General features: G+C 57.8%; 1 protein-coding gene across 12 annotated transcripts in view; it reads left to right on the forward strand.

The window, feature by feature from the left end:
• Positions 1–6355: 6355 nt before the first annotated feature.
• Positions 6356–19306, forward strand: part of MPRIP (myosin phosphatase Rho interacting protein) — a 77084-nt gene continuing 64133 nt past the window's right edge. For 8 of the 12 annotated variants that reach the window (XM_072935647.1, XM_072935646.1, XM_072935644.1 and 5 more), the window contains exons 1-2: positions 15665–15955; positions 17638–17715. In XM_072935647.1, the coding sequence (XP_072791748.1) occupies positions 15680–15955; positions 17638–17715 (354 nt within the window). In that variant the 5' untranslated portion in view covers positions 15665–15679. Of the gene's footprint in view, positions 6838–14272; positions 14691–15664; positions 15956–17637; positions 17716–19306 lie in introns of those variants that run through there. The other 4 variants (XM_030284780.4, XM_002188689.7, XM_030284776.4 and 1 more) reach the window with 3 other exon arrangements.

A 19306-nucleotide genomic window follows, 5' to 3' on the forward strand; every position in this document is an offset into this window, starting at 1 on the left:
TGTGGGGCCAGGCTGAGCGCAGACGGCTCTGAGGGCTCATTTCTGTCACCCCAATTCCCTGCGGGGCCGCTGGGGCCAGGACCTGCCTGTCCCCGGGATCTGTTCTGTGTGTCTGTCCCCAGGATCTGTTCTGTGTGTCTGTCCCCAGGGTCTGTCCCCAGGGTCTGTTCTGTGGGTCTGTCCCCAGGGTCTGTTCTGTGTCCATCCCCAGGATCTGTTCTCTGTGTCTGTCCCCGGGATCTGTTCTGTGTCTGTCCCCAGGATCTGTTCTGTGTATCTATCCCCAGGTTCTGTTCTGTGTGTCTGTCCCCAGGATCTGCTCTGTGGGTCTGTCCCCAGGTTCTGTTCTGTGTCTGTCCCCAGGGTCTGTTCTGTGTGTCTGTCCCCAGGATCTGCTCTATGGGTCTGTCCCCAGGATCTGTTCTGTATGTCTGTCCCCAGGGTCTGTTCTGTGTGTCCATCCCCAGGGTCTGTTCTGTGTGTCTGTCCCCAGGATCTGCTCTATGTGTCTGTCCCCAGGATCTGTTCTGTGTCTGTCCCCAGGATCTGCTCTGTGTGTCCATCCCCAGGTTCTGTTCTGTGTGTCTGTCCCCAGGATCTGCTCTGTGTCTGTCCCCAGGGTCTGTTCTGTGTGTCTGTCCCCAGGATCTGTTCTGTGTCTGTCCCCAGGATCTGCTCTATGGGTCTGTCCCCAGGAGATGGCACCCTTGGCCAGCCCAGCCCGGAATCCTCCAACGCGGCCGCTCCAGCCCTGGCTGCACCAGGGGGAATCACAATTTATAGAATTGTTTGGGTTGAAAGGACCTTAAAGCTCATCCAGTTCCCCTGACTGGGGACAGGGACACCTTTCCCCATCCCAGATTGCTCCAGGCTTCATCCAAGCTGGCCTTGGACACTTCCATGTGGGATGCAGCCCCCCAGGCTGGCTCCTGCCCCTCCCTGGCACCTCTGTTTGCAGCACCCCCAGAGCCGGGGGGTTCAGGGCCCCCCTCGCACCCCACATGCTCCATTCCTCCCTGTGCCCCTCATCCTGGCACCAGCCCTGGGCTGCAGCGGGGCATCATCCCAAGGATGCTCAGCCCCACCGGGGTCTGGGCACCGTGGCAGCCCCGGGCCGGGGTCTGACCCTTGCAGAGGTTGTGCCAGGGCTGTGGGTGAGCCCTGGGTGACCCAGGCTCCAGAGCTGCCCCTGTGCATCAGCAGGGTGGTGCTGCAACAGCCTCCTTGCCAAAACCCAGCACGGATCAGGACAAGGGAAGCATTTTGCCAAAACCCAGGCCGTGCTCGAGGCTGGCTCCCCAAACTCAGCTGGAGACCAAGGATGGCCAGGTGGGAAAAAACCTGGGTTGGCTGAGGTCTGGCACGGAAATGAGGGAAAAGCCCTAAAAATGCATAGGGAAGGAGCAGGAAAAGGAGGGTTCAGTGCCAGGGTTGTGTGCTGAGGTGTAAAGCGTGGGTGGTGGATAAGGGAGATGAGTCAAAGAACAATCTTTGGACAGAAGAGCTGATCTGATTACGTGGAGTTTTGACCTGGTGGGAACAACTTCTTGTCCTCACTGCTGAATTCTCTCTGGAGAGGTGTTTTCCTGGCAGAACCCTCACGGGAAGGGGTTTGCAGCCTGCCCAGGAACTCTGCTGTTAATTTTTAACACTAAAACCCTGGGGAAATTCCAGAGGACTGGAGGGTGGCCAGTGGGAGTCAATTTAATATTTAAAAGGGATGAAAGGGCTGATCCTGGGAATTACAGGCCAGGTGAGGCTGATCACCGTCCCTGCACAAATTAAGGGCTGGGTAATTGAGGATACTGTCAGCCAAAAATTAGAAGCTAAAAATATAATTAAGGTCGTTAGCTTGGTTTCATGGATGGCAGCTCCTGTCAAGTGAGTCGGCTTTGGTTTTTGGCATGACTCTGGGCTGGCTGATAAAGCTAATTGTGCTGCTGCTTTATAATGGGTTTCTCCAAAGTATTTAATTTAGGGCCATGTGACATTTTCATTTGTAGAACTTGCATTATATGGAGTCAGCAGAGCAGACATCCGACGGCTGCGCTGGCAGCTCCGGGGCGGTGGCCAAGGGGGCGAGTGACAGAAGAGGCTGAGAGCACTGCATTTTGCACAGGGTGATGTTTTTAGCAGGGATGCTGAGGAAAGAGGGGGTTGGCAGGGCAGGCAGTCTCACAGGGGGATCCCCTCTTCCCTGCCCCGCAGCCAAAAGGTGGGGAAAAACAGGTGGGAGCAAAAGATATGGATTTTCCTGCTGAAGCACAGCAAGGTCTGATGGCAGCAGCAGCCACCGGTAACCCAACTGTGAGTGTAATTAATCAATTTGAGGAGTAGGGTATGAACTCGCAGACATTTGGCATCTCTGGACAAGAGGAAAGTTCTGCTTGGTGGGACAGGATTTATTGTGGCTTCTGGGACAAGCTCAAGCCTCTGCATGAATGTGCAACTTGCTCTGGACCATCCTCATGGGCTTTTCCAGCCCCATGGAAGATGCATCCTCCCCTCTGGACTGCATCAGTTGCAGCTGAGTGCTGTGGCTGTCTTCCAGTGGATAATTTGGGTCCTTTTATTTTTCCCAGTGAGAAAAATGGGATTGAATGGGGCTTGGAGCAAACTGGTCTAGTGGAAGGTGTCCCTGTCCATGGCAGGGGGTGGAACGAGATGGTCTTTAAGGTCTCTTGCAACTTAAACCATTTTCTGATTCTGTGACAACCGGGCACAGAGCAGCCCAGGGGCCTTTCTCTCCATCCAGGAAGGTGTTTTTCACACCATATGGATTTCCCCCCTTGTGTGTCTCACCCCTTTAAGACACACAGCGGCATGAGGGGCATCCAAGCCTCCTTTGGTCAGCATTTTCCCTGCCAGATGTTCCCAGGCAGGGCTGTGGAAGGCTCTGGATCCCTGCAGAGCCAGGGGCTGAGTCCAGCATCCCACACTGGGACTCCACGTGGAGCAGGGCAGGAGGGGGGAGCCCTCTCAGGCGCTGCTCAGTCCAAGCCTGGACCCAGTGTGGATCCCAGGGCTCTCCAGCTCCGAGCCATGATCCTGCCCTCTCCCCCGGGCACCATCTGTCTGTCTGTCTGTCTGGCTCCCCGGTAATGACAGCGAGCTGGCGGCACAGAGGCATTCAGGGACTTGCCCAAGGTCCTGTGGGGAGCGATGGGCACCTGGGAGGAGCACCCAGCTGTGCTGCTCCTGCCCAACCCTGCGGAAAAACGTGAAATGTGCCGGGCAAACACGACACAGCCACACCGTGTCCCCAAAGCGGTGACATCCTGGCGGGCAGAGGCAATGGATGGTGCCATGACAGGAGCAGGTGCTGCTGTCCTCTCTGCAGTGGGGTTTGGTGCTGCTGAACCCTTTCCTGCAGGGTTTTGCTGGTGCCTCCCAGGCTGGGCCGCACAGCCCGGGCTGGTGACTAACACCTCCTGGTCTGCAGCTTGTTTACCTGGCGCTGGGGCTTCTTTTTGGAGGGCTGACTCACCACAGCACCTTCCCCCTCTGCCACTGCAGCTCCCTGACAAAAACTTTCCATTTTCCCATTGTTTTAATTGTCCTCATTTGAGAAAACTCCTCCGGAAAAAATTGTCTGTGGGTTGAGGAGACACGGCAGCCCCAAGCGGGCAGTCCCACAGCGGTGGCGATGGGATGGGATGGGATGGGATGGGATGGGATGGGATGGGATGGGATGGGATGGGATGGGATGGGATGGGATGGGATGGGATGGGATGATGGGGTGGGACACCCACCCCATGGCACATGGTGGGACCTCAGTGCCAGGGCTGTGCCAGGATCTGGGGCATGCAGGGGCTGTCACGGGCAGTGAGCTTCCAGCAGCACCGAACGTGGCACACGGGCGGCCGGCTCCGCACGGCTGAATGCGGCCCGACAGGTTTGTGGAGAAGCCTGTCCCGTTCAGCTGGATTTTTGGAGAGGCTGGAGCCAGCCCCGGCAGCAGCCGCTTCCCCAGAGGTGCTGCCGGCTCCGGCAGAGCCGTGCGCGGCGCCAGGTCACGGCCCCGAGCCCACGGGGCAGGCACAGCCTGCAGGGACTGCTCTGTGCCAGCACCGTGCCCTTCTCCAGGGGAATGGTGTCCCATGGAATTAGGGAATAGCCCCTTCCCTCCTGGAAGCTTCCTCCCGTCTGTGGGGTCCATGCCCTGAGGAGGTGGAGAAGGGCTGGGGGCCAAGAAAACACATGGAGGTGTCCATGGAGCTGCAGAGGGGCTTTTTTGATGGAAAAAGAAGTGCTGTAGGGACTGTGGGATGCCAGATCCTCCGCAAGCAATGTTGGAATAATCCAACATTGCAGATGGAAGAAGGGAGGGAGGAAAGGGGAATCAGGCAAGGACCAGGGCTGGTTGAGAAAATCACCTTCCCCTCTCCAAGGAGCAGGATTTCCGCAGTCATGCGCCAGGTGAACCCTGGACCCACAGCGAGGGCAGCAGGGTCCATACAATCCAGAGGGGAAAATCCTCTCTTCCTGGGGTAGGGTCATGATACTTTTATAGCATTAGGATCAAGGAAAATGTGGGAAAATCCATTAAAATGGTGACATGTGGGGGTCTGGTGGCCACTGCCAGCCTGGGATTACCATGTGGGCCGGGGTGAGGATGCACTGGGGTCACTGGTGCTCTGCTGTCCCATCCCAATCCATGGCACACGGTGTGTGCTGTGCGTGGCCCTGGCAGGAGGGAGACAGATGATTAAAGCTGCCTTTGATGAAGCAAAAATTAATAAATGAGCAGGCAATTGTGCTGGGCTTTATTTACTGGGGATGACAGCGTGGAGCCAGCGTGGCGAGGCCGCCCAGGCCGGGCCCCACATCAAACGACAGGACAGCGCCAGGCGTGAGGGGACCACGCCATCACCTCTTCTCCGACGGGTTTTTCCTGGCCCCAAAAATCCAGGAAGATCCATGTGTGTGTTCCTCATAGCAGGCCCCATCCCACACTGGTGGGGAGCACTGGGATGAGCGGGAGGTGCTCTGTGCTATGGTGAGGTTTGACTGTGGTAGGATGTGCCAGTCTTGGGTGCATTTTGGAGGTGCCACTTGGCACCTTTGCTCTGTCCCCCTGCCCCAGGGTCAGCGTTCCCATCTCTCTCCTGAGCCAGTGATGCTCCACAGGCACTGAGGTCCCTTCCCTGGTGCTTCTGTGCAGAGCCCAGGGGCAGAGCTGGGAGGCCAAACCTGTGGCCTCACACCGGGTCCTTATCAGCTGGTCAGGAATATTTACCTGCCGGTTTCCACCGGATAAAAATTCACTGGACAAACAGGAGCTCCCGGCTGGCCCCAGGGCGGTGGCACAGCAGGGACGACGTGGCTGAGGTGGGACATGTGTCCCTGCTTCATCCCTGCTCTGTCCCCAGTGCTGCAGTCACCGAGGTGCCACAGGGGCCTGAGGGACATTGTCCCCACCTAATCTGAGTGTCCGAGGGTCGGTGACCCCCGTGTGCCCTCGTGTGCCAGGGCTGGGGACAGGGTCAGGGTCACGGATTGTCACCCTGTGTCACCATGTGTCCCACGGCTGGGGGTGGGCTGTGTGGGGAGCTCAGCGTGCTCTGTGTGGGGCACCAGACAACTGCTCCTACAAGGGGCTGAGCTGAGCTGAGCTGGTCCGGGACAAACTGAGCTGAGCAAAGCCTGGCTGAGCTGAGCTGAGCTGGTCCGGGACAAACTGAGCTGAGCTGAGTTGAGCTGAGCTGGTCTGGGACAAACTGAGCTGAGCAAAGCCCGGCTGAGCTAAACTGAGCTGGTCCGGGACAAACTGAGTTGAGCAAAACCCAGCTGAGCTGAGCTGAGTTGAGCCATACTAGGCTAAGCTGAGCTGAGCCGTGCTGAGACTGAAGAGAGCTGAGCTGGGACGAGCAGAGCCAAACAAGCCGTGCCAGGCTGAGCCGAGCTTATCTGTGCCAGGCTCAACCAAGTCAGGTTGAACTGACTCGGACTGAGGGAAGCTGGGCTGGGCTGAGCTGAGCCGAGCTGAGGCAAGACACGCCAAGTTGTGCTGGGCTGAGCTGAGCAGTCTGTGCACAGCTGAGCCAAACTGAGCTGGGCCACTCCGACTCGAACCAAGCCGGGCCGGGCCGGGCCGAGCCGAGCCGAGCCGAGCCGAGCCGAGCCGAGCCGAGCCGAGCCGAGCCGAGCCGAGCCGAGCCGAGCTGAGGGGGCGGATCCCGCCTCAGCTGTCAGCGCACCGCCCCTCCTCCGCGGCCGAGGCGGCCCCGCCGCGCCCGCCCCTTTCCCTGCTTCCCATTGGCCAGCGCGGCCACTCGTTAGGGGCGGAGGCGCGTTCCCATTGGCGGGAGGGCACGTCCATCAGCGCCGCGGCCCCGCCCTCCTTTCCGCCTGGCTCCGCGGCGCTGGAAACTTTGCGGGCGGCGCAGTCGGGAGCGGCTCCCGCAGCGCCCGCACGTCCGGCCCCGCACCGCACCGCGCCGACCCCCGCGCCGCCCCTCACCGGCCCCGCACCGCGCCGCCCCTCCGCGCTCCGCCGCCCGGCCATGCGCGCCCGCTGAGCCGCAGCAGAGGCGGCCGCCCTGCGCTTCGCTCCCTCTTTTGATTTTTTTCCTGCTGTCTCCGTTGGGTTTTTCTGTGTTGGTTTTTGCGTTCGCCTGACGCCCCCCGCGGGCGCGGGGCGGCGGCGATGGGCGCGGCGGCGGGCGGCCGCTCCGCGGGGCGCTGAGCGGGCGCGCAGCGGGCGCGGGCCGCGCCATGGCCGCCAAGGACAATCCCTGCAGGAAGTTCCAGGCCAACATCTTCAACAAGAGCAAGTGCCAGAACTGCTTCAAGCCCCGCGAGTCCCACCTGCTCAACGACGAGGATCTCAACCAGGTGGGATCTTACCCCAAAACCCACTGTTTTCCCCCCAAAATCTACCCCGGCGTCCCGCCTCTAGGGCGCCCTGGGTCTCCGTGCGGTGTCCGCTGGCACCGTGGGTAGCCTGGGGTCCCACAGGTACCTTGGCAGCCCCCTGGGTAGGTTAGGGTCCCATGGGTGTCCTGATGGATCGTATAGGGTCCCACTGACGTCCTGGGGTCCCACGGATAGAACGGGGTGCCACGCGTGCCTGCTGTCCCCATGGTTTGCACAGGATCCCATGGGATCCCCAGAGGTCCCACGGGGTGCCTGCTGGACACTGATATTGTAGCGTCCTGTGGGATCAGGTCAGGGATGCTCTAGGGTCCCAGAGATAGCACAGGGACCTACAGGTATCCCTGTATTCCATGGGGTGTTGTGGAACAGCAAGGGTGCTCCCTGGTCCCATAGGGTATCTAAGAACACCCATGGTGTGTTCACTGATCCTGCAGATAGCCCAGGGACCCATAGGTATCCATGAATTCTGTGGGGTGTTCCGGAGCCCCACTGGTGCACTCTGGTCCCATAAAGTGTTCAGGAGTCCCATGGGGTGCCTGCTGACCCCATCACAGGGATAGCACAGGGACCCTGGGAACCACATGTATTTGTGGATCCCATGGGGTGCCCAGGAGCCCCATAGTTGCTCTCTGGTGCCATAGGGTATCCAGTGATTCCAGCAGGTGCCTGCTGGTCCCAGGCGTAGCGTGTGGTCCCTTGGGGTGCCTGCTGACCCCACAGACTCACAGGTACTCAGGGACTCACAGGTATTTGCGAAGTCCACAGGATGTCCAGGAGTGCTTTGGGCGCTCTCTGGTCCCATAGGGTGTCCAGGGATCCCATGGGATGCCTGCTGACCCCAAAGATTCCCAGGTGTCCCACAGTGCCCACTGGTCCCTGAGGCCATGGCTCACCCCATGGGGCCTCACCCCCTGAGGCCATTTGGGGTCTCACGCCAGCACTTGGGGTGATCCCATCCCCTCCTGGGGTGCCCGGCAGCAGGTTGGGGGGGGTGTCCTGTGATCTCCATCAGGCGATCTAGAAAGTCCTGGGAAAAACTCTGTTGAAAGCAAAACGTCCCCTCCTGGACGTGCCGGTCATGACCCCCCTGCCCTACAACCCCCTGCTCTCCCGGGAACGTGGGAAGGGGACCCCAGCCCCTTTCCGGAGAGGGTTCAGCGCTGGGGGGCTGCCAGGGCTGGGCCTTCCTCCTCTTCCTCCTCTTCCTCCTCTTCCTCCTCTTCCTCCTCTTCCTCCTCTTCCTCCTCTTCCTCCTCTTCCTCCTCTTCCTCCTCTTCCTCCTCTTCCTCCTCTTCCTCCTCTTCCTCCTCTTCCTCCTCTTCCTCCTCTTCCTCCTCTTCCTCCCAGGCCTCACGCAGGCCGAGGCCGGCGCTCCCATGGCAGGGGGTGTTTGGGACATGGGGGACGTTTTTGGGATGCGGGAGCCCGTCCGTGGTGTCGGGGTGAGGGGAACAGGGCCGCCCTCCCTCCTCCCACACCTTTCTGGGCCAGGGCTGCCATCCCCGCTCCCGATCCTATTATGGCAATGAGATCAGACATATTGCTGCGCTCGCTGGGTGGGGGGGGGGGGGGGGCGGCGGAGGGGAGGGGGGGCATCGTGAAATCTGAGGGCTAATATGGAAAAAATGTAACTGGAAAAAAATGCCGTGGTGTGTGCGGGAAAGGGGCGGGCGGCGCGGAGCGTCGCGGCCGTGCCCAGACAAAGGAGCCATCCCTGAGGGGGCTCGGGATGAGCCCCCCGCTCCCGGCCGGCCCCTTCCCGCTGCCCGGGGATTGCGCTGCCGCCTGGTGCAAGGCTTATTTACTTTGGTTGGGGGGCTCAAAGCAGCGCACGCAGCCCGCCGTAGTGCCTGCCTGCCCTGCCACGGGGGCCACCCAGCTCTCTGGGCACCCAGGGATGTGTTTGGGGCAGCCCCTCGTTGGCTTTGTGTCCGGCGGGGTGGTGGGTGGCCCTGGGGCTGCCCTCGCGTCCGGTTCCCATGGGGTCGGGGGTCAGCGCCGTGGCCGGATCCCGGCCCTGCGCGGGGGGCTCCGGTTGGGAAAACGGCGCAATGCTGCTCGGCTTCTCCCTTGCAGCTGGGGTGAAGTAATCCCGCTTCCCAGATAAGATGGTGGCTGTGGTAGTGTGTGATGCACGCACGCACCTCCCGCCCTGCCCGCGGCTCCCCGTGCCCCGCAGCCCCCCGACCGCGGCCACCCCGGTGCTTCCCCGCTGCCCTGCCCGCCTCCCCTCCCGCTTTCTGCCCCGTTTCGCAGCCTGGCTGGGTGTGGGGGTGTGCTCGCTCCGAAGCACACCCAGGAATAACGGTTCATTTAACAGCTCTGAATGTTTCTGCCCTTTTCACTCAAACATTTTAGGGTTGGCTTGGGGGGTCCAACTTTGCAGCGTGGGGGCTCAGTGCCCAGCACGTCCTGCTCGCCCCATGGGCAGGGACAGTGTTGGTGATTACCTTGAGTCAGGCTAGAAAAGTCTTTTGGAATCATCTGACCTTTGTACTTGGCTTACAGGAAAGGTGAAGGTACTTCACACTTACGCATTCGTGTCCCTTTTGGATTTTTATTAGATAAAAATACCTGCGTGTGTGTCAGGAGCTGCCCCCGCTGCTTCCCGGGATGCTGCAGGGCGCTGGAGCCGCTCGGGGCAGAGACCCAGAGTGTGTTTGCAAAGAGTCACAAATATTTAGTGGTAGTAGTGGATTTCCGTCGTACTCGGGAACCGGCTTAGGAATGGGGCTGGGGGGGGGAAATCCAGCCCCAAACATCAGGATTAATGAGCTGGAGCTCTCTAATAATAATCAGACTTAGCACTTCCAACTTCAAAGGGCTGTGTGGACGCTAAGTCCCTAATCCCGGGAGCGCTGCGTTCACGAGTTGTTTTTGTGCGTGGCTCTGCTGCTGGATGGGGCTTGGTGTGATCTGGGGCAGCTACATGTGGTCCCACCACCTGTTGGAGACGTGACTGTCCCCTCCCAGGGCTGCAGGTGGGATGTGATGTGCCCTTGCCCCCCAGTCTGTATTTGACCTTCTGGGGTGCCCACACAGCATGGGAAAAACTGGGTCAGTCAGCGCAGCTGTTCTCCCTTTGGGAAAATCTGTTGCTGTGGGTAGTGGGCTGTCAGATCCCTTGATCCTGTGTGGTGGCAGGATCTGGCTGCTGGCAGACATGGTACTGTTTGTGACTGTGCCACCCACCTGTTGCCAGCTTGTCTTATGCTGCTCCTTTCCCATCCAGGGAGAAATTCCCCTTTTTGTGGGAATTTCCACTTTCCTGGTGAGACATGCCCATGCTGGCACTGCACGGTCCCTCTGTAACCACCTGCAAGCCTCATATGGAACTCAGCTTTCCAGAACCTGCCCTGGGAGGATGGATGGTTCCCAGGGTCCCTCTCCTGTCTCCAAGAGAAAGCCAGTCTGTCCAGTCATAGGGGTGTCCTCATGGGGTCCCTGCTCTCCATGTTGACTGTTCCAGGCCAGTCTATGTCTGCACACACATGCCCTTGGTCTGTGAGATGAAGCTCCCAACAACATGGGACAGGCTGGGAATTAACCTAAAAATTTTGCTTGGCCTGAATTGGAAGAAGAGCAGAGTGTAAAACAGTTGCTTTTAATTTTCTCCATGCATTTGCTCTCTTGGGGCGCAGGGACTGGCACAGATAGAGGAATTTGAGGACGTCTTTCCAGCTACCAGTGTCTTTTTTTCCCCCCTTCTTTTCTTTTTATTAGACATCGTGGCATAGATGCCCAGAGGACCACCCAGTTAGAAAATAAAGCTTGCAGACTTTTCCCACTGCCTCTTCCTGTGACACCCCTGCTCAGTGACAGGGGGTGGTTATTTCCATCTCTTCTCCATTGGACATTATCACTTTCCTACTGTTCTGGATGCTGAGCAGCTGGTGGCCAGCAGCCTTGAGGCTGGAGCATGTCAGTGTTGGGTCACAGGCTTGGCTTTGCTCTGGGACATTGCATCCATGGGGCTGGGATGCCCTGTGCTGCAGGGGTCTTGTCCTGACCGCTTGCATTGTCCAAAGGGTGACAGGGTGAGGGATCATGTCCCAGCCACGCTTTTCCCTCCAGCTCTGCTCCTTTTTGGGAGGAGAAGCCCCCATTTTCCTGGAAAGCAGCCCCCGCGCTTGCATTCCCTGCTCCCCGCTGCTTGTATCATGCTGCAAAAATCCGCCTCTACTTGACTGATTATTAGTGCTGAAGAGGGGAAGATTTCTCTGCAAATGTCAAATTTGCCTCTGTTGGTGGCTGTGGAGGGCAGGGACTTGGAGGGCACAGCCCAGGGGGCTTGGGGGACAGGGTCATGGTGACTCTGCCTTATGGGCAGTATCCCATCTATGGACAGCGACGTGCAGGCAGGGAGGCAGCGGGCACTCGGAAGCTGTGTTGGATGCTGGTGTTGATTTGGGGTGCACTTGAACCTCCTCCTGGCCCAAGGGAAGGGACGTGGTGGCGCCTTTGGGTGCTGGAGAACCATCCCCTTTGCACACTCACTTGCTGCTGGTTTTTTGCATGGCGCCGCACCTTATCTGCGCCGGCACCCGACAAAGTGATAAATCCCCTCTCCAGCACCGTGGAGAGATGTTGTGGCTACTCCCAGGCGCTGAGGCAGGCCAGTGGTGGGAAGTGGTGAGATGTACCTGCTCACTGCCAGGCACACCGGCTTCAGGCTGCTCGAGAAGGAGCTGCAATTGCAAAGTCTGTTCTGTCCCGCTTTGTTTTGTTGCTGTTTGACCAATTCCCTGTGCATGCCACAGCCAGCCTCAGCCAGCCCTTGCTCTGACTGCCCCAGGCAATGGCAGCGCTCGCTGGGACCCAAGCACAGCCCTGGGACCAGGGGTGTTTGGAGAAGGGGGCTGGCTGTTTGCATGAAGGTTGAATTCTTCCTGTTCCTCTGATCAGTTGGTCACTCCCACTGCCCACACAGTGAGCTGTTCGGCCAGCTCTGTCCTTTGGGATTTGTTGATACCTGGGTCAGTGTTAGCATTGTGTCAGGAGAGGCTGTGCCATGCACAGTGCCCACCAGCTGGCCCGTGGTAGTGGCACTTGATGCTCCTTGTGCCCCAAGGCTAATCTGTCCAGTCTGGTTTGGCCTTGTGCTGCATGAGGAGATGTGTTGGTGGTGAAATCTGGGCTTGGGATCTGCAGCTCTGGCAAATCCCTGTGAAAGCTCCGACTCGTGTCTGCCTTTTGCAAATGTGTTTTGGCAGAAGAGCAGGATATGGATGGAGAGCGGACTCTCCCCATCATCCTGGAGCTGCCCAGGTCTCCTCTTGGAAAAAGCACTGTTTGGGCTGAACCCAGGGGCAGTGAGCAGCCACTTGGATGGGGAGCTGGGGGATGGGAGAGTGTTTTTGCTTCAGGAATGGTTGTGGATGCTCAGAGGCAGCACTGCAGCCTCCGTGCTGGGGTTTGGCATCACCAGGTGACAGATAGCAGAGGGGAAATATTGTACAGGCAGGGAAACAGGGATGTAAGCAGCTTAACTACTGAGGCTGGGCTTCATCCTGGCCCTTGGGATTGCTGCTGGAGTGTGGATTTGCACAGCAGTGGTTGTGAAGCCTCCCAACAGCCTTGGTCATGGGTCTCTGGTGGGTCTCCATCTGCCATCCCACTGGAAGCACACAGAATGTCAAGTGATGCTTGTCTCTCAGTTCCTAGAAGCCATGCTGTGGGCAGGAACACCTGCTTGGGTATTGCATCCCATTCCCTCCCTGAACACCGTGTCACCTTCCCCATTCCTGCTGAGTGACGGCTGCTCCGACTCATCCATCAGCGATGTTCTCTTGGCTCCAAGGTGTGCAAAACTGAGAGCAGAGCAGAGTGGGAACGGCCCAGATTTCCTATTTTGAGGGTGCAACCACAGTATTTGTGATGACTTTCTCCTTGAACTGTGCCAGAAACGGGTCTCTTCTTCTGGGGAGCTCTGAGTGGATCAGGAGACAGCACACAGGCAGCGATGACCTTACTGTCCTCCCGTCTGGGTCTGGATGAGAGCTGTCACCCCGCTGTGCTCCCCTGGGTGTGGGAAACAGCAGGTGCTGCTGGCAGAGAGGCCCCTTTGCTGAATATTGGGGCTGACCCATAAAGGTGATGGAACAAGTTCTGCCTTGGATCCACCCACAGCCTGTGTCAGGTTGGGTACATAATTCTTTTGTGGGGCTGCTGGAAGCCCTGGCATCACTTCCCTGGTGCACAGGGCTCCCTGCTCCCAGTGCTGGAGGCAGAGCCTAAAGCTCCGATGCAACAATCCATTTTTCTTCCCCTTCCCGCTCAGTTGCCAAGCCTGAACAAAACAAGCCCTGCCTCCACCCGAGACAGGCTGATTACGTCTGCCGGCAGCCTAAACAGATTATCCCTCCCGCCACGCGCTCCGAGCCAGGAGTCTCTCCCGGCAGTGGATTCGGACTTCCCTCAGAATGTGGGGATGGGTGGGCACTGGCTGTGGGGGCAGTGGCTACTCTGCCGTGGGGTTGAGTCTGGACCCTAAGGGGGGATGTGGGTGCTGGTACAGCTCTCCTGCTCCACCTTGTGCAATGAACTCCTGCAGCACTGTGGGGCCAGCACAGCGTGGCTCTGCTGAGTCTTGTGTGTCTGGCTGGTTTGAATGGGGAGGGAAGAGCTGAAGGTACCACCAAAAACACAGGAGGTGTGAAGGCCCATACAGCAGGCAGCTAGTTGATGTCACAGCCCACCTCCAGCCCAATGACTTGGTGCTTCATGGGCTGCCACGCTCCCGTGACCCATCCTGCTCTCTGGAAGTGGGTGCCCTGTGGCCCTGGTGGTGTGCAGGGGTTCTTGTATCAGCCTGGGCTTTGGGAAGTGATGAGTGGCTCTGCACGTCCTTCAAGCCCAGTTCCCCATCTGCTGGGAATTGTGTTCCCAGTGCTGGTGGAGCTGGTTGGGGTGGTTTGTCCATGCCTGGGCAGCATCAGCACAGCAGCCTGACAGCTTTGTGTAAACCCAGCTGGGGCCGCTTCCTTCTCCGCTTCCTCCCACCCGCCGTGCTGCCGGCGCTGGGCTGGCGGCAGCATCCTCCCCCTGGATGCACTGTAGGCCCATGGGCTGAAGGGATGGAAGCAGTGGCTGGAACAGCGACCTGAGAGGCAGGAGAGGTGCTGGTGTGCCCCACAGCCCAGCTCCAGCGTTGGATCAAAGGTGGGATACAATACCTGGACACTCCCAGGGGTGTGACAGGAAGCGGGGTGGTGACGTGGGGGTGTTTCTGCCTGAGTCAGCCTCCAGCAGTCCCAGGGATGGAACCGGGCGCTGTGGGGCTGCAAACCAGCCGCACCTCTCACGTGATGGTGGGGTGAGCATCGCCCCACCCCAGCTCCATCAGCAGCTGCTCTCCACTCTGCTTTCCCACAGCATTTTGTGGCTCACCCTCCGACCAGGTACCTTCTGGATAAAAGCAAAGCCACCCACCCAGTGCCTGAGCACCCTGTGTGGCTGCTACCTGTGGAGAAACTACGTGGAGCTGCCCTTTGGATATCACCAGAGCTGCCAGGAGGCAAGCAGGGCCCTGCATGGTCAAAGGCGTCCTGGGAACCCTGAGGTTGTTCTAGCACCATCCCTAAATGTGAAGCTGGACAAATCTCCTTGGAAGAGGGAATTTTTGCTCTTGAGGTCTTGCTCAGTGCTGGTTGTTGCATTTTCTTCGTCTTGAGGAGCTTTCCAGAGGAAGCCAAGCCAGTGGAAAGGACGTGTGATTCCAGCTCCATCCTGGTGCTTCAGCAACCCCTGTGACCTGCCTCCCACATCGGGTTTATTTTAAACCTTGCTTCAGCAGGGCCGTTCCAATGCAGGTGTGATGAGCTTATTTCAGACACCTTGTGTGCTAATTCATATCCCTTTCATTTAGGCTTGTATCTCTCTGGGCATTTGCTTGGTTTTAGCAGGAGCTTATTTTGGTTTGGCTTTAAAAAGCACTGCTGTGTGTTCATTTGCTGATGGGTGGAACCTGGCTGCCCACGCTGCCTGGCTCTAATTCATACCTTTCAGCTATTTTGGTTTCAATATCTGGAATTGGATGCTTCTGCCAAAATAAGTGTAGCCCACTGGTGGTTTTTTTATGATGCTGGTACAGAAATGACCGTGCTTTGTGTTAAGGGTGTGTATTTCAGGTGCTCGGTGTTTATTTACAGACAGTTGGAGCTAAAATTGGAATGGCTGAAGGCAAAATAATGTTTGCTGGGGGGTGTGAGCCAGGCTGAGGTAGGGCAGGACTTCATGCCTGTAATACTGGGTTAAGGCTGCTTGCTGCTGGCCCGGTGATGATGTCCCCTGTTGGTGTCACGGTTACTTTGTCCCTGGTATATCACTGGGACCTGCCTCCTGCTTGTCACACAGGCTGGATGCTGTGGGGTGCTCGGAGTGGCTGGGGTGGTTGCAGTGCTGTGGCTTGTGTCAGGGAGTTTTTGCTTTTGGGGCTTTGCTGGGTTGAGCACTTGGTCTTGGTCAGGAGCTGTGCTGGGGCGTGGAGAGGAAAACTGGGGGATGGAAAAACGGGGATGGAGGAGAGCTGAGCCCTGCCTGCAGCTCTGCTGTCTTGAGCATCACATCTGCCCTGGTGTAGTGGTGCCAAGCGCTGGGGACGTCACGTGCTGTTGTCACTGTCACCCTCTTGTTTCTGCATGGTGGAGGCCACTCCTAAGATCTTCCCAAGCCCCAGTTGCTCAGCACTGACGAGAATTTGGGGACCCTGTTTCCTGTCACGGTGACCCACTGAAGGGTCTCCGATGGGTCATCATTTGCAATTCTGTTTTTCCCCTGTAAAACACAGGAGACATTTGGGATGTCTGGCTTTTCCCAGGCCACCATTCCAGCATGGTGGGGAGCGTTGGGATCCCCTGCTCCGGAGTCCTCCCAGCGCGTGGGCACGGATGCGTCACGGGCGGCTTTGGGTGGGGGCGCGGGGTGGGGCGTGCCGGGGGAGTGGCAGAGCCTGGCTCACCTGCGGGGCGCTGGCAGCGTGGGCAGCACGGAGTCGGGCACGGAGCTGGGCACAGCGCGGTGCCGAGCTGCTGGAGGTGGCATGGGGGCCACGGGCGAGCAGGGCACCAGCATCCAGGTGAGCTGGGCAGGGGTGATGGGGGGCTCCAGGCACTTTGCCAAACCCAGGGAGGGTTGTGGTGCACACAGGTGCCTTTCTGTGCCCCCGCTGTGGTCGTGGGAACAGGTGTAGGGGTGCCCTGGGCCCCTGTAACTCCCCTGAATTAGATCCCAATCCCAGCACTTTGTTTTCATTGATTTAAATCTCATTTAAAGGGAAAAGGAAGGAAGATCTTCTCAAATCATGTTTTCCCAGCTGCTGGGAGAGCAACACCTCGAGCTGGTATGTCATATTGTGGAGGGGATAAGAGATTTTGTTATTTCTTTTCACTTTATAAACAGTAAAAGGTCTCCTCCGGCGTGTTTCCAGTTTGCTTACTCAGTGCTTCATGCATTTGACAGTTTCTGGTGCATAGGCAGTTTCTTCTATTGTTTGCAGGGATTTTTCCAGAGGGGAAACTTTTTTTTAAAATTACAAAACCACAGAAACTGGCAGGAGGAATCTAGGGGAGGTACCAAATTGGAAACAGTTTTAAACGTTAAGGAACAGAAAAGAATGAAAGCAACAAGATTAACTGAATCAGTTAGAGAAGAGCTGGGAGTGTGTGTCCTTGTGACTTTTTGGCTGGGCCAGGATGGACGTGCATGGATGTTCCATGGTGGAAAGCAGTGTTCCCAGACCCAGGGTCTCCTGGAGCTGGATCTGCTCTGGGTTTCCTCCCTCCTGGTCTGTCTCGGTATCTGTGGAGCCGCCTTGCTGGTGTGGCAATGTCTTGCCACTCTTGCAGCAGGATTTGGCCCCAGCCCTTGCCAGGTGTTGGCTCATCATTTACAGCTTGACAAGGCAGCGGGAGCGGTGCCCAAAGGAGTTTGCATGGGAGGACATGCCCGGTGCCCATCCCCATCCCACCTCTTGCCATGGCGTGGGTCAGCTTTACCCTGGCCACTTCTGCATCCAAGCCACCGGTGCAAAAAGCCTGGATATTTTTTTTCCACTGACATACGGCAGTGCTGCGAGGTTCTTTCCGAGTATTCTTTCCCTTTCTCTTCCCGGCTGGCTGAATGAGCTGTTTTCCCTCCTCCTGGCTCTGACCTTCCTGTGTGCTCGCCGTGGGCCGCTGGACGCTGCTGCCGGGAGGAGCGGGCTGGCAGGGGCTGCCCCTGCAGGGAAGCAGGAGTTGGATGTGCACAGCACGGGAAGCGGCTGGGAGCTGGAGAACTGCCAGCGCTGGGTAGTTTTTCCTCTCTTAATTAACAAACGGAAAACATCGAGCTCTCCTTTGGAGTGTGTTTTTGCTTTGGAGAAGAGGCACGCTGCCGATGGCGATGGGAAGAGCCGTGGTGGGGATGGGCTCTGCCGCTCGGCAGCACCCGGGAGGTTGGTGCTCCGGGCACGGTGCCATGCAGGAGCAGCTGTGTTTGGAGTTTGTGTCTGGGGTTTTGCCTCCTCCCGAGTCCTCGTCTCAGTCCTGTTGGCATACAGTGTGTGTCACAGCACCGGTTGCCATCAGACACCACGTTCCCTGCACTGGGTTTCCCTACTGAGTTTGCCTGTGTGCAGTAGGCTGAGCTCACACAGCTGCCTTCGTGCTGGGGCTGCTGCAGTTTCCCGTGGTCCCTGACCATTGATTCCCTGTGGTGCTGATCCATTTTGAGCTGTTTTCCGCTGTGTGTGAGTGTTTCTCTGTTGTTTCTTTGCAGGCCAAACCCATTTATGGTGGCTGGCTGCTGCTGGCCCCGGAAGGAACGGACTTTGACAACCCCGTCCATCGCTCCCGGGTAAGTGAAGCTGAGACATCCCCTCCCCGTGACATTGGTGGGGGTGGCAAGGGGAGCAGCAAGGACTGTCCCTGCCCATGGGGGTGGCTGTGACCCTGGGAGTGCTGAAGGCACCTCCGTGCACCCATTCTCTTGTGCAAACCAGGAAGCTGGGAGATATTTCTGGCAGCAAGGCTGGAATGCCTTCGCTGGGATGCAAGGTCTCCAATGCTGGGCAGCAGCCTCGGGCACTGCAGGTGTGGGTCAGGCTCAGTCTGTGCAATTTTATTGCTTGTTGCTTTTGCTTTTTGATGTTTTGATGCTGCTCTGGTTTGCCTGATACGTTCCATGCTGCCAGGAAGGTGCTCAGGCCAATGGGGTGTGTGCTGTGTGACTCTGAGCTGTGCTGTGACCATCAGAAAAGGTCTTAGTTTTCCTTAGGGGCTTGGAAACAACTTCTCTATTTTCTGCAGCTCATCATGAGCATGCCCAGAGCTCTAGAGGGAGGCTGCATCCCATCCCCTAGTGTGGATATGCCAGTGTCAGGCAGGTCCTGCAGCAAGGAAGGGGTTGAGTGGTGGTTCCCTTTTGCTATAACCCTGCATAGCTATGAAGCCAAGTGCTGGCAGCAGGGACCTGCAGACAGAGCAGGACACTCTCAGATCCTTCCCAAAGGGGTTTTCTCATGCCTGTCAGAAACAGCAGCATCCTGTGGGGTCAGAGCATCCCCCATTTTCCTGTCCTGGGTGGGGTGTGAGGCTCAGAAGGATGTGGCCAGGCTGAGGTCCTTTCACTGCTGGCTTGTGACAAGGACTTCCAGCCTGTCCCCAAGCTTGTCTTGCAGGGAGCTTGCTGCTGAGGCTGCCAGGATGGGGCTGTCTTGTGCGTGGGAGGGATGGCAATGGTCTGTGAACCCTCTGTCACGCAGCCAAAGTGTTCTGGGAGCTGTTTGTAATAAAAAAATCGCTCCTGAATGAACAAGAATTGGGTTCTGAGTTCAGCCTGGGGTATATGAGTCATTATTTGGAGTCACAGCTTGTCATAGTCTTGCTGGCCTGACATAAAGGGGACGTGAGACCGGGCTCTCCCCAGAACCCAGGCTGCCTGCTAAGCTGGGTCTTGTGGAGGTCCACAAGGTCCTCCATAGTTCTGCTTGTCCCTGAGCACCCTGGACTTTGCCCAAAGGGCTGAGAAAAGTGAGATAAGAATTGCTGCACTGGGGCTATGAATCCAGGACTTTTTTATTTCAGCCTGCTCAACCAGTTTTTGCTCTTGGCTGAAAACAACCTGGCACACATGAAAAAAAAAAAAGGCAGTTTTCCAGCCAGATCAGTTCTCCAATCTGATTTGCTGTGCAGCTGCAGAGGCAGCAGTGCCAGCATGTTGCCAGGATTGGCTGGGCAGAGCCATGCCAGAAGTGCATCTACCATCCAAACTGAGCTCATGCACTGCTGGGGGACATCTGCCTTGACACCCTGTCACCTTCCAGCATTGGTTGCTGGAATAGATGGTGCAGGATGAAGCTGAGGGCTCAGAGCATTTAGTTTGGGGATCCTCTTGGTGTCCCCAGCATTCATGGCATGAACCTGAGTTATGAGATGTTTAGTTTGGA

This window comes from Taeniopygia guttata, chromosome 14 (genome assembly GCF_048771995.1).
Source record: "Taeniopygia guttata chromosome 14, bTaeGut7.mat, whole genome shotgun sequence".
Classification (NCBI taxonomy): domain Eukaryota; kingdom Metazoa; phylum Chordata; class Aves; order Passeriformes; family Estrildidae; genus Taeniopygia; species Taeniopygia guttata.